The sequence below is a fragment of the Myotis lucifugus genome, unplaced genomic scaffold, assembly GCF_000147115.1.
Source record: "Myotis lucifugus unplaced genomic scaffold, Myoluc2.0 scaffold_235, whole genome shotgun sequence".
Classification (NCBI taxonomy): Eukaryota; Metazoa; Chordata; class Mammalia; order Chiroptera; family Vespertilionidae; genus Myotis; species Myotis lucifugus.
This window is the reverse complement of record NW_005871283.1, coordinates 507,105-520,962: the sequence shown is the minus strand read 5'-3', so window position 1 is coordinate 520,962 and position 13,858 is coordinate 507,105. Positions and strand designations below refer to the sequence as shown.

The 13,858-nt window shown below is 44.5% G+C and overlaps 1 protein-coding gene across 1 annotated transcript in view; it reads left to right on the top strand.

Annotated features, from left to right (window-relative positions):
* IFT43 (intraflagellar transport 43) overlaps window positions 1-13,858 on the top strand; it is a 70,193-nt gene that overhangs the window by 45,074 nt on the left and 11,261 nt on the right. Inside the window, exons 4-5 of the mRNA XM_006098416.3 lie at window positions 1,865-1,897; window positions 2,494-2,540. Of these exons, the coding sequence (XP_006098478.2) occupies window positions 1,865-1,897; window positions 2,494-2,540 (80 nt within the window). The remainder of the gene's footprint in view (window positions 1-1,864; window positions 1,898-2,493; window positions 2,541-13,858) is intronic.

Here is a 13,858-nt window from a genome sequence, read left to right as displayed (position 1 = left end):
CTCTTATGTACAAACAAAGGCATTGCTGGCCTAGGCTACCTGGCCTTTTTAATCCCCTTATTCTCTGATCCTGTTTTCATTCAAGCCCTTCTACCGTTGGTGGCATATCAAGCCATTTGGACAGTGGGTTTATAGAGTTCAGCTTCACCGTGACAATTAGAGGTAGTGAGTTGGGAGCAGAGCCTTCTCTCCTCCACTTAGAGGCAGCTTTGGCACCTGCCTCGGGCTCTACGTTAGGATTCTTGTTACTTAGAACAGCATTGGAAGCCTCCATCACCAGCAGCTCCATGGTGGCGCTGCCCTGGACATCCCTTTGCAGTCTACCTTGGGCCTCTTACTGCCCTTTCTGTCCCACTCGTCCTCCTACCCCTGGTTCCTCAAAAAACATAGAGTTTAAGAGTAAAAACACATAGTCTGGGAGATCCCTTCAGAGTTATTTCATCCTGTTCATCCAACCTGACCTACCTATCCTCTTCTCCTTCCCTGACTTCAGCCAAAATTCATTCCCTTCCTTCTGTCCTCCCTTCACAGTGCAGTTGGTATGGTCTAAATTTCATGGAAACTGATCTATTTAAACTTGGGCTTAATTTATGATTATACTGTTGGGGGGAATTATTTGCATTTTGCAGGAATTGCTGTTTGGTTCCAACATAGCTCTTACTGGTGAGGCTTTGTGGGCCAGCGCTGTCGAGGGCCATCTCATGCATCTTGCCTCCTGGCCATCATGTCATTGCCACTGCCCTTTGCCCCTGCCTTCATGGCGCTGATTTCTAACTTAAAAGAAGTCATAGCCTTGGCCGGTTTGTCTCACTGGATAGAGCATCGGCCTGCAGACTCAAGGGTCTCGGGTTCGATTCTGGTCAAGGGCATGTACCTTGGTTGCGGGCATATCCCCAGTGGGGGGTGTGCAGGAGGCAGCTGATCGATGTTTCTAACTCTCTCTCCCTCTCCCTTCCTCTCTGTAAAGAATCAATAAAATGTATATATTTTAAAAAGTCACAAAAAATAAAAACTCCATTATTGTGATGTCCAGGCATACAGAAAAGTAATCACCACATATACCCATCACCTGACTTTAACAATAGTCAACATTTGCCAGTCTCATTCCGAAGACTTAAGATTGGTGTTTCTCAGAGTGTCAGTAGTATCCTACTTGGGTTAGAATTACTGGAAATTTGTTTAAGATGCATATTCCTGGGCTGCCTACCTGCCAGACCAGCTGATCCAGACATCTCTGCTGCCAGGTCCAGCACGTCCAGCCGTCGGCATGTCTGTCAAGCTTCCGGGTGGTTCTCATGCATAGTCAAGTTTGAGAACCAGGGCCTTAGACAAGTGTGACAGGCTTCCTGCTCCCACGGAATATCTGAGGGCACTACTCGCCAGCATCACTCACAGGGCTTCTGATCCTTCACGTGGCGGATACAGAAAGACGGGCCCTGAGCCTGCAGCCTCCCTGCATGGCTAGCTCATCCCTTTCCGTTCGTGGGAAGCTGCCCATGTTAACACAACAGCTCCAACTGGGACCCAAGGCCTCAGTCCTAAAAAGTGCTCAATAAATTGGTCAGTACTTGTTGAAAGAAAGGAGGACGTCATATCATCTATACTCATTTGACTTTTGAGCTCACTCAGCCTGCATTTAAACTCAGTCATTTAATTTGGAGACGTGCTGAAGTAAGGTTATAAGAAGGCATTGCAGGGTCTATAGTGCCCTCATGCTGAGTATGAGCCTTGGTCTGTGAAGAGGAATCCAGACAAATAAAGCAGCTGGGATATTTGCACCCACTTTTTAAACCCCCTGTCCAACATACCCTGCCAATGCATGAGACTAGCGGGTTCTCATAACCCTTCTCTTTCTTTTTTCCAGGTCGGGAAGGAAGGCTTTTGAAGAAATGGAAGAGTATGTTTGCAGTCTTCTTATGGCATCCTATGGGGATCTTTGTCGACAGTGCAGTCTTTGTTGAGCAGCATTAAAAAAATAGGCTAGGCAGTGTGAATCTGGCTGTGGTCTGGGCTGGAGTCATGCTTCCTGAATTAAGGGTTTAATTCTTCCACTGAAGGCCTGGGCTTTGGCATTGGTAGCCAGTCACACCTCCCACCCTGCGGTTTTTAGAATTACATGTCTGGGTATCAGAGTACTGACCCACGGGCAGAGGCAGTGCCAGTTTATAAGCCTTGCCTTCTCCTAAGACTTACATTTTTTAAAAGTTTTCAGGTGAAGATGGAGTGTAAAGTCAGGGCCATCAAATTTCCCACCTCAGAGGCAGGAGAGCATTCATATCATAGTCTGTGTGACGCTACCCCGTGCAACGATGCAGTACCAGCTTGGGCAGCCATACATGGCAGACCCAGGTGCCCAGTTAGGTTTGAGCAAGTTGGAGGAGAGTAGATCCAGAGACCTTTTCATCTAGGAGAAAGAATGGATACAATACAAATTGGGGTTGTTTCTTTCTGTGCCTGAAACTCACTTTCTACTTTCCTTCCTTTTGGGCGCAGTCATCGCCTCAGACCGAAGAGCCTGGATGGATCAGATGACGGAGGAGGTAAGACGTTCTTGGAGGAAGTCTGAGGGGCTTCGGAGATGTCCCAGAGCCCCCGAGGCATGTCCTGCACTGCAGCTCAGGCACCCGTTGCTCTAAGTGCTACTGCCTCTGCCAGGAGTACCTCTCCCCCTTCTTTTTTTTTAATATATATTTTTTATTGATTTCAGAGAGGAAGGGAGAGGGAGAGAGAGATAGAAACATCAATGATGAGAGAGAATCATTGATCGGTTGCCTCCTGCATGCTCCCCACTGGGGATCCAGCCCACAACCCAGGCATGTGCCCTTGGCCAGACTTGAACCCAGGACCCTTCAGTCCGCAGGCTCTATCCACTGAGCCAAACCAGCTAGGGCTCACCCCTTCTTTATCTACCAACACTCCTCGTCCTTCAAAAATCAGCTGAAGCATCACCTCCTCTGCCATGCCTTCCCTTCCCATCCACTCCCTCTTTTTCATTTAAAAAAGAGTTACTTGTCTTTTTATTATTGAGTTGTAAACGTTCTTTCTTGTAAAATCTTCATTGTTGACAGTATTACCTATGTCCCCTTCTTCCCCCATTGACCTCTCCCAGCCTGCCCCCACCCCCACCCCAGGCCTTCACCACCCTATTGTCCGTATTCCTAGGTTACCCATGTACACATACAGGTTCATTGGTTGATCTTTCTCTGTGCTCCTACAACCTCCTGGGCAACATGGTAACAGCAGCAATGGCTAATGTTTGTTAGGTGTTAATTATACATCAGGCACTGGTCTACCAGTTTATAGATGGTAAAGCATTTAATCTCCACAACAACCCTATGAGATAGTAATGTCATTATCCCCATTTTATAGTTGAGGGAACTAAAGGACAGAGAGGTTAAGTAAGCTGCCCATAGTCGCAGAGCTAAGTAAGTGTCACACTTCAGCTCTTTGTTGGCTTGAATGTTCTTCCCTCCGGGCTCTAAATTCCTGACAGCAGACACCACGTCTTACTTGTCTTTGCATCCTCAGTGCACTATGCGGAGTAGTCAGTGAATGGCTGGCATGGCCAGCAAAGGAGAAACAGCACTGAGTAGGCCAGTAGCCGTGGCACAGCTAAGGCCCGTGTTCAAACTCAAGAGAAACGATAATGTTTGTGTGAGCTTTTTAAAAGAAACTCACTAGAGAGGAGATTATATCTGGGGCTAAATCAAAGCCTTTTTTTAAAAAACCCACATGTTTACCATTTCCACACTCTATTCCTTTGTGTAGAACTCAGTTTCCATCTGGTATTATTTTCCTAGTGCCCGAAAAACTTCATTTAACATTTTTTGTAGAGCAGGTCCTCTGGCAACAAATTCTCTCAGCCTTGCTTGTCTGAAAACGTCTTTTCACCTGATACAGAATTCTAGGCTGACCACTTCTTCCCCCTTTCAGCACTCACATTACGTGTTTTCTGGTTTGCATTGTTTCTGAGGAGAAGGCAGTGGTGCTGCTCATCTTTGTTCCCCGGCATGCAGTGTCTTTTTCTTCTCTGAGGTTTATTTATTTTTATCTTTTATTTTCAGCAATTTGGTTAGGATATGCCTTGGTGCGGCTTACTTTGTGCTTATCTACTTGAACCTCTTGAGTCTGTCAATTTATTGTTTTCATCAGATTCAGAGAATTTTAGCCATTATTTCTCTGAGTATATTTTTTCCCCCTCTCACTCCTGGGACTCCAGTTACGTGTATGTGGGTTGTATCAGTTGAAATTGCCACACAGGTCATTGCAGCTCTGGTTTTTTTGTGTTTTTTTTTTAAACTATTTTAAACTTTGCTTCAGTTTGGATAGTTTTCTGTTGCTGTGTAGCTGATCTTTTCTTCTGTAATGTCTAGTCTGCTGTTAAGCCCATCCAGTGAATTTGTTGTTTCAGACATTGTATTTTTTCTGCTCTAGAAGCACCTCTCAGTTCTCTCTCTTTCTCTCTCTCTTCATATATATCTTCCATTTATCTCCTTATATTATTCATGTTTTTACTTTTCCTTGATAGTAACCTTTATAGTAAATGCTTTTAAATCCTTTTCTGCTAATTCTATCATCTCTATCTGTTCTGAGTCTGTTTCTATTGACTTATTTTTCTTTTGGTTACAAGACATATTTTTCTGCTTGATTCGTAGCTTGTCAGTTGGCTGCTGGCCATTATGAATGTTACTAGCTTGAGTGTCTAGATCTAGTTGTCTTCCTTTAAAAAACAATATATTGTTTTGGTAGGCAGTTATTGTATTTGTTGATCAACTTGATCATTTTGAGAATCGTTTTTAAGCTTTATCCACACAAGTCTGGAGTTCGCCCTGAACAGTAAGACACTCAGTGTCTCTGCTGAGTGCCGGGTTGTTCCACGGGACTCTCCCCCGGCCTGGGCGGAGCTGTCCCTCTGGCAGTTCTGTGTCAGCTGTGGGGATCGCTAGCTCACTCCTTGCTGGTCGTAATTCTCTGCCCAGCCTTGTGGAGGTTGACCCTGTGCATGCACAGCTTAGTACACAGTCCATCTAGATTTGTGGATCTCTTTTCCTGCATAGCTCCCCTCTCTCACATCCTGCTTCTCAAATTCCAGCCACCTTAGCCCCCTAAACTTTGACCTCTGTCTCCTCAACTCAGCAAGCCCTCCATGCTCCACGGGGGGGTTCCACCTCGCTGTGCCAGGATCCCGGCAGTGCCTCTAGGCAGAAAGCCGGGGTGACTGCAGGGCTCCCTTCTCTCGGGATCACAGTCCTGTCTACCTTGCCCACTGTCTGAAAATAGTCGTGCCTTATATTTTTCCAGTTTTCTAATTGTTTCCAGCAGGAAAGCAAGTCTACTACCAGTTACTCTCTCAAGACTAGAAGAAGAGTCCCACAGCCTTGTACTAACTAACCTTTGCCTGCGACGACAAAGTGAAGGAGAGAATTAAATCAGTAAAACTTGGATGATTACCTGTGTTTTAGAGCTACTCACAGGATCGGGGCAAGGGTCATATAGGACATTTGTGAAATATTCTGGGATGATGTTTAACAGCAGATTTCCAGGCCACTCACCAAGTTGGGGCCCGGGGGGGTGCATGAATCCCAATAAGCTCCCTGAATGATTGCTTTACAGACTGAAGTTTGACAACCCTGGTGTGACGCCTTTAAAGCCAGGACTCAGGACTGGAGAGGAAAGGATTGTGTGGAAAGTTCCCCCTCATCTCATTCCAAAGGGGTTTAAGCAGTCACTGGAGGTCAGGAATCCAGTCTACCCTCTCAGACTTGTTAAGAGCATATGAGCATCTCTCATCGTTCTTCAGCATTTTTCTTTGCTATCCTGTGATCTCTTAGTGACAAGCTCATTTCTTTTTGCCAGATATTTCTCCTTAGCTCTACTCACTAAACTCCTCGCCAATTCTCCACCCACTAATCATTCCCAATGAGTTCTGCCTTTCTGTTCCCAAAATCTGTTTTCTCAGATCTGTACCTAGGATGTCCTCTGCAGTGTTAACTGGGCCCTGTGGTGGCTTGGTGATTGGTGGCTGCTGGCCACACTTTGCCCTGCCTGTCCTCACAACTTGCCTGTTGCTATTGCCGTTGGTTGCTTAGAGGAGCGGGGGCACCATCCAGGAGGATGTGCCAAAGGACTCAAGGCAGCAGGGCCCCTGCCAGACTGAACAAAGCTGTTAGGCGGTTGGGGAGTAGTGCACGTGGAAATTATGATTCTGATAACTCTGAGATGCTTATTAAATTCATGGCTACAGAAGGTTTACTCAACTGGTATTCTTCTCCAGGCCTCTCCACACCTTTCCTTGCACTTTTCCCAACTCCTTTCAATGGACTTCTGAAATCCTACTTTCTCCATTTTTTTGAGTGTGTGAAAAATGACAAATTTCAAGGAGTAACTATTGAATGTTACAGCAAAGCCTTATGAATACTACAGTTTACACACATCATAAATGCATATTATTAGAAGGTTGTGCTGGCTGCCATCGGTTAGAATCAAATTGTTGTAGCGTTAAGCAGCTGTGTAGTCTGTCTTGTCCTAACCTGTCATTTGACAGGTTAAGAAATTGAGGCTTAGAGATTATTATACAAAGTAGCTCAGAGGGGAACTCTGGTCTGACTCCCAAGAGAACACCCTGCTCTGATGCCATGGTGTCCACAGCATCACTGCCTCACCATTCATTGCCAGACATTGACCATGTACCAGCTCCTAAGCCTAGTGGTTCACATTTTTTTCTCTCATTAATTCTCAAAATAAATCTATGGGAAAGTGTTTTAAAATCAACTATATTGAGGTCTAATTTACATATAATAAAGGGCCTTCATTTAAAGTGCACAGTTTGAATTTGACAGGTGAATATGTCCCGTGAAATCACCTCCACAATCAGTATGTAGAACACTTTGATCACCCCCAAAAATCTTTCATGTCACTTTTCAGTCCATCCTTCCTCTACCCCTGTCCTCGGGCAACTACTGACCTGTTTTTTTGTCACGATAGAGTGGTCTGCGTTTTCTGGAATTTTATATAAATTAAATCATATATATATATATATATATATATATATATATATATGCTTTTGTGTCTGACTTTGTTCACTTGTAATGATTTGAGATTCATCCAGGTTGTTGCATATATCATTGGCCTGTTCATTTTTATTGATAACAATCGTTGTATGGGCATGCCACATGTTGGTTATTCACCTGTTAAAGGACATTTTGATTATTCTTTATCTCCCATATTAACCATGAACAGATTGAGGCAAGGAAAGGTAACCTGGCCCAAGGCCACACAACTTGTAAATGACAGCAAGATTGGAAGGCCACTGTGCTCGCCACTGTACCACCAGTGCTCCGCAGCCCAGGCCAGGATTTGAATACAGATCTTGACCCGAGTGTCCTTGCTCTTGGCTTCTGGGCTGCAACAAATGCTATGACCCCCAGCTATGGTGGCATCTCCTTCCACAGGTAGGTATATTAATGTTAGCTCCCAGATTTGTAATATAGAGCACCCAGCATGATTGATAGAATGCTTAATTCAATTTCATTAAGAAAGAAGAGAAGAAAGATATCTATTTTCAGAGAATACCTCTAGTATTTTTTTCCCTGTCATAAACTTACAATGTGAAATTTGTGATTTGGCCTTTATTTTGGCTCTGGAGGTTTGAAGCATAAAACTCTTTTTGTCAGAGCGTGCACTTGATTTTACCTTCTAGGAGGGAATGCCTCTTCCAGGCATAAATCTGTTGTCCGTGCAGTTATGCCTGAGTCCTTTAATGGAAAATCAGTTCATATGTTACACTTCATACTTGGCTTAGTCCATTTCACTCTATGGGAATGTTTAGAATCCATTATGCAGTAGGAATCATATGTTACATACAACTAGTTTCTGGAATTATCTTTGCTCAGAGAATTACTTGGTTGGCTAGTGAAGGCTGCTCCTTTGAACTTAGAATAACCAATGGGTGGGGAGGCTCCATGAGTGATCGCCCTGAGTCACCCCTGGCCGCTCATTCAGCAATGACGTTAACAGGTATGTGGGCACCTGTAAGGGAACTTACTGGTTCCCTTAAGAAAATCACATCCAGGTTCTTTGAGGTGGTCATTGCTAAGAGCATTATCCCTGGAAAGGGGCTATTTTCCTTGTACTTGGTAAGGGTGGGTGATTGGCGAGCAATCTCAAAGGGGAAGATGAACCTCAGGGAATAAAAGCGAGTGTCTAAAGTCCAGGGCTCCCCCCAGGCAGCTGTCCTCCTTCCACCCTTGGCCTTTGCCTTCGGGAGGACAGCCAGCAGGCGTCTGTGCAGTGCTTCCTGTGGCCATGCTGCTCCGGATGCTGGAGATGGTGGCAAGATAGTTCTTGTGCTCCAGGAGCTTCGGATCCAGTGTGATGCCCTCCCTCCTTCCCTCCCCTTCTTTTATAGAAAACCTTCAGAGCCATGTCTCTCGACATGTTTCTCAGCATTCAACCTCCCTTGCTTCACTCTTGGCACCTGGGGAAGATGCCTAGGGAGAGAAGAGAAGCACTTCTTCCCTCTATTGATGCCTTAGCCTTCCTAGGGAAGAGAGCAGAAAAGTAGAAAAAGAGAGGAACTTTTAAGATAAGCGTGTTTTAGAATGAGAAACAGAGAGTGAGGGATAGTTAGAGGTGGTTTGGGGATCTATTGGTCAAGCAGAATGTGTTGCATGGGAACTGTTTGCAATAACATCACCGGCTACAAGCTCAAGTGCCTTTAGAGACCAGGCAGATCATATAATCACACGGACCAGCAGGAGGGTACGACACTGAAGAATGGTGGGGCCTGTGGTGAACCCACACGAGATGGCACCGCCTAAAAGTTTTCAAATTCGTATTTCAAAAAATGACAGAATTTTTAAAAAATCACTTCATAAACAGAATAAAGTGCATCTGCCAATTGGATTAGGCCTTTGGGAAATGATTTGCAAGTCCTTTAGAACAGCGGTCGCCAACCTTTCGGACCTCACGGACCACCAGTGGTTCGCAGACCACCGGTTGGTGACCGCTGCTTTAGAGGACCATATAGGGTTCTGCTCTAAAGGAACACAGAACTTTGTTGGGGGAATAAAAGACGAAAGGCATGACAGGAGTTAGTTAGCTAAGACAACAGTATAATGGATGGCCAAGCCAGCAAATGGTGGTTGCTGTTGGTGGTTGGCATTACTAAGGGTCCTGAGTTCAGAAGAGGAAGTGATCCCAGCGGGCTGAGGGCACTGGAGGAAGAACTTGCACTGGGTCCTGAAGGATGGGTAGACTCGGTTAGGTAGCGAAGAAAGTGAAAGGCCTTGCAGGCAAGTTGCCTGGCATAATGGGAGACTCTGTGTGGAGAAGGAATAAAGGATTCATGGTAATTGGAAGAGAAGCCCTTCTGCAGAGTTAAGCCTTGATTCTGGTCCATTCTCAACTGCACATATTCAGTGTCCCCACATAAACAGCCTTTCATGAAGTTTGAAGACTGCTGATTCAAGGTATAATCAGCCAGAGCTCACACCATGCTTCAGGGAAGTTGGGACTCATGGTTATGGAGAACAGCTGAGAATGATGGACAGCCCAAACCCAAAATGACTCAGGATCCCCAAATTGTAGGATGGCAAAACCGATGTTTCCTACTTAGATGACAATCTTTTGTGACATAATCATCCGTTTGTATTCTTGGAATCAAGTTACTGATTTTCCCTAAGGCTTTTAGACCTCTTCTGTCATGGAAGGTTGTATATGTCAGAGAAACACGTCAGCTCTGAAATAGGATTGAGCCCAATCTCTGCAAGTGACTTTGGGCAAGTCATTCATTCATTCATTCATTCATTCATTTAACCACCTTTTGTTGAATACCTATTGTGTGTAATGCATAGGGCTGGGCACTGGGGATTTGATGGTGAACAAAACATTCTTAGTCCTTGTCCTTATAAAGCTTACAATCAGGGAAATAGGGACTAAGAAATTGTCACAACTAAGTAAGGACACATTGCGATGGAGTCTACTGATTTGAATTGGGTGACGAGGGAAGGCTGCTATGAAGTGACTTCAACTTGAACTTGAAGGGAGATAGAGTAGCCAGCAGTGGGGGGAGAGGTTGGGTGGGGGACCCTGGTAGAGAAAACAGCAGGTGCAAAGGCATGTCACCTCCCTAACCCCAGAAGCATTTCCGGGCCTGTTTGGTCTCTTCCAGCTCTAAATCCCGCTCTTAGAGTGTGAACTCTGGGTAGAACATGAAACTTTAAGGAGGAACATTGAGAGGCACACCAATGGGAGAAAAATTTCTCGTTTCTAAAAAAGGTGAACAGTATTCAAACTGAGACAATCTCTGGAAACACAGATATGGACTCAGCTTTCAAAGTTTACCTGAAAGTTCATTCAAATTAAGAAAGAACTTGTGAGTCTCAAAGTATGACTTTAGAATAGGGGTGGGGAACCTTTTCTCGGCCATTTGGATACTTAAAACATCATTCGCAGACCATACAAAATTATCAACTTAAAAATTAGCCTGCTCTATTTGGTTAAACAATTAACTCACCCCTAATGCTTTGGCAGGGCCAGGCCAAATGATTTTACAGGCCTTATAACAGCCCGAGGGCGTACATTCCCCACCCCTCTTTTACAAGGTGGAAAGTCTTTGGAAACAAAAGCTTTAAAAGAAAAAAAAAAGGATTAGCTCTTTCTTGCAAATAACCATCGCATCTTGGCGTAACCCAGGACTGTGGGTGGAATTGTCGCCCCTCTTCTGGCAGCTCCCGGTGCCTCTTGAGCATGCCGTGTCCCCCCTGGAGAGGGCTGTGCTCTGTGCATCCTGGGATCCAGTTTTGACAGAATCGACTATCTCAAAGCCTTAGGAATAATAAATCCTTATGGCCAACCAAAAAGTGTTTAATTCCTAAAGGACAAGCTGAATTGAGCCCCTTCTAGCCAGGGGCAATTGGGGACTTAATTCTGCAAGTGTAGCAATCTGGATGATCTGAGAGCTCTGAGTTTAAGGGTAATTGCTCAATTTTCTATCCATGTCAACAGGGAAAATAGGTAAAAGTGGCTGAACACAGCCAAGCAATGAGGCTGGATGAGATGTGAGATGCCAGACTGTCAGTGGAATTAGAAAAATGCTATCTATAGAGGGCTATCACTCAGCCGCCCTCACTCTCCCCTCTTCCCATTCATCTCTGTCTTCAGGCTTTCTAACTCTCTTTCGGGTTCTTTCTCATTCTTTGCTTAATCCTTCCACTATATCCTTCATCCGTTCTCCTGCAAATAGCAGTCATTCTGAGCCTAAACAGCTTTAATGCAGAGAAAGGGAAAGTGGAAAGAATTATTTAAGTACAGATCAATTGGAACCCTGATGTCTCCATCCCTTTCTCTCGCTGAGCAAGACTGTTTCATTATGTTAGCATCCCTTCCTTAGGCTCAGTACAACATCTGAGATTTTTTAAGTGGTTCCTAAACCTAGTTCCTTTACTTCTCTAAAAACTATTCAAACCAGCACTGAATTTTTAAATTAGTGTTCCTTAAAATCAATTCGTTTTTTTCTAAATTCAAAGTCACTAGAACTAGATGCTAAGGCCTTTCTAGATCCATGTCTTCCTTTCTTTCCCTGACAGAAACATGCACAGGAACACCTTTATTTACACTTATCCACAGCGGGGGGGGGGGGGGCTGGTCCAGGGATTCGCTGTCCTATCTTTTGTCTCTGTGCTTTGTTAAGCTTTGTTGTTCTCTTTGTGAGATATTGAGTAAGAAATTTGAAAAAGAAGTCAGTCTTGTATTGAAGAAATAGTATTGATAATGAATGTTTAAGTATTTACCAGGAGCCGGCACTGCGCTGCTTTACCTGCAGTCCTTCAGGTAATTCTCCCAGTTCTGTAAGGAGCACTGATTATCATCCTCTCACAGAAGAAGAAACTGAAGCTTGGGAAGTTAAGTAACTCCCAGAAGTCACGTGGCTAATCAGTAGTGATGTGCTGGTAAATACAGACCTCCCCGCTTATCTGTGGTTTTGCTGTCTCAGTTACCCATGGTCAGCGTGGTCTGAAAACAGTAAACGGAAATTTTCAGAAATAAGCAGTTTATAAGTTTTAACCCATTGTATGCCATAAGCGTCTGTAGACACAAGCGGCAGACCTTCCCCACATGCCACGCGCATCTATAGAAAAAAATGTTTTCCCTAAGTGGCAGCCCTGACCAACTTTAAAATCGTTTTTCATGAGAATTTTCAGCTGAAAATATTCAAGAACACCCAAATTGTGAGTAATATATTTATTTTTATATATTAATTGCAAATTGATTTTTTAAATTAAATTCAAAATATCGTAGCGTGTGGGATGGTTTCTGTTTTGGACGCGAGGCAGTTAACTTTAAATTGCACGATGTTCTGAGTAACGTGGTGAAAGCTCACTTTGTCCCACTCTGTCCCTCCTAGGACACGAGTCATCCCTTTGTCCAGCATAGATATGCTATATACACTACCTGCGTGTTAGTCTCTTAGTAGCTGCCTCTGTTATCAGATCAGTTGTCACAGTGAGAGAGACCACACTCACATAGCTTTTTTTACAGTATTTGTTATAATTGTTCTGTTCGATTATTAGTTGTTAATCTCTTACTGTGCCTAATTTACTAGTATAAATCAAACTTTTTCATAGGTATGTATGTATAGGAAAAAACATAGTATGTATGGGGTTTGGTAGTGTTTGCCGGTTTCTGTGGTGTAAATACTCCCACCATGGTTGGTTTCAAGCTCCCAACATGACATAATCGACCACGGAGTGGGAAGAGATGGGCAGTAGCACACTAGTGAGTGTATCATACTTTCACCATACTGCTGCATTAGATGTAAATAATTTCCAGAGCATAGGTAAAGTAAAATGTAAAGTTTAGGAAGCAGTGAGTTTTGAGCATTACTTTCCTTTTTTATGTAGTTTATTTCATTGTAAAGGTGTATAATTTAATCTTTAATAATGTTTATGTTTAACAGCCTGCATGCAGAATTCCTAAAAACTTAGCCTTTGGTTCTTACAAACCAGCACGAACCAACTGCTCTAGTCCGCCGCCTCCAGCAGTGGCGGAGCTGGAATTCAGACATGGGCTTTGGGCGTCACTCTGCTCTCACAGCCTCCCTCTTTGCTGTGGGAAGTGGTAGGCTCGTTTCTCCGCCCTGCTGGCTGAGGAGGCTTGTCTCCACTCAGATTGGGTATTTGCTCTCCTATCCTGATGCTCAGATTACCTGCTGGCCCATGTCCTCAGCTCTGCTGAGCCTCCCACTGTGGAGTCATGTCTACCACAGACCCGGGCGGAGTAGAGAAGAGCCGGAGGCCAGGTCTTTAAAGCTGTGACATGAAGCAGAATCTTCAGGCTTGACCAGGCCTCTCTTCCTTGTTATGCTTTCTCTTCTATCAAATCCATTGCCATTGCTTTTAGATAATGAATTCTTGTGTCTGTGCTGGGTCCTCTGGAGAGAACTCGTCGTCTTCTACCTTACCCTGGTCCAAGCATAGCCCGGAGTCTGGCCCAGACCTCCTGCTTCATTGGCAGAGCTGGGACAGAGCTCTTTATGCCCCTAGTGGTGCCCTGAAGTCTCTAGGTCACACCAGGCTTTCCAGACTTACCATCACGAGCACCTCTGCCTGAAACACAGTTGGCAGTGACCTCGGGGTTCCATTTACTTCATTCATGTAAGTGGCTTACCTGCATGTCCCCATCTGAAGAGTTAGGAGGGAAGAATGCAGGTCTTGTGCCATGCACGCATGCTGGAAATGAAGTAGGTTGCAGTACCTTCCTCCAGGAACACAGAGAGAAAGCTCCTACAGCAGTCTGTCGTGCTACAGTCTGGAGGAATGTGATTAATAATAAATCATCCAACGTTAAGCGCTGACAA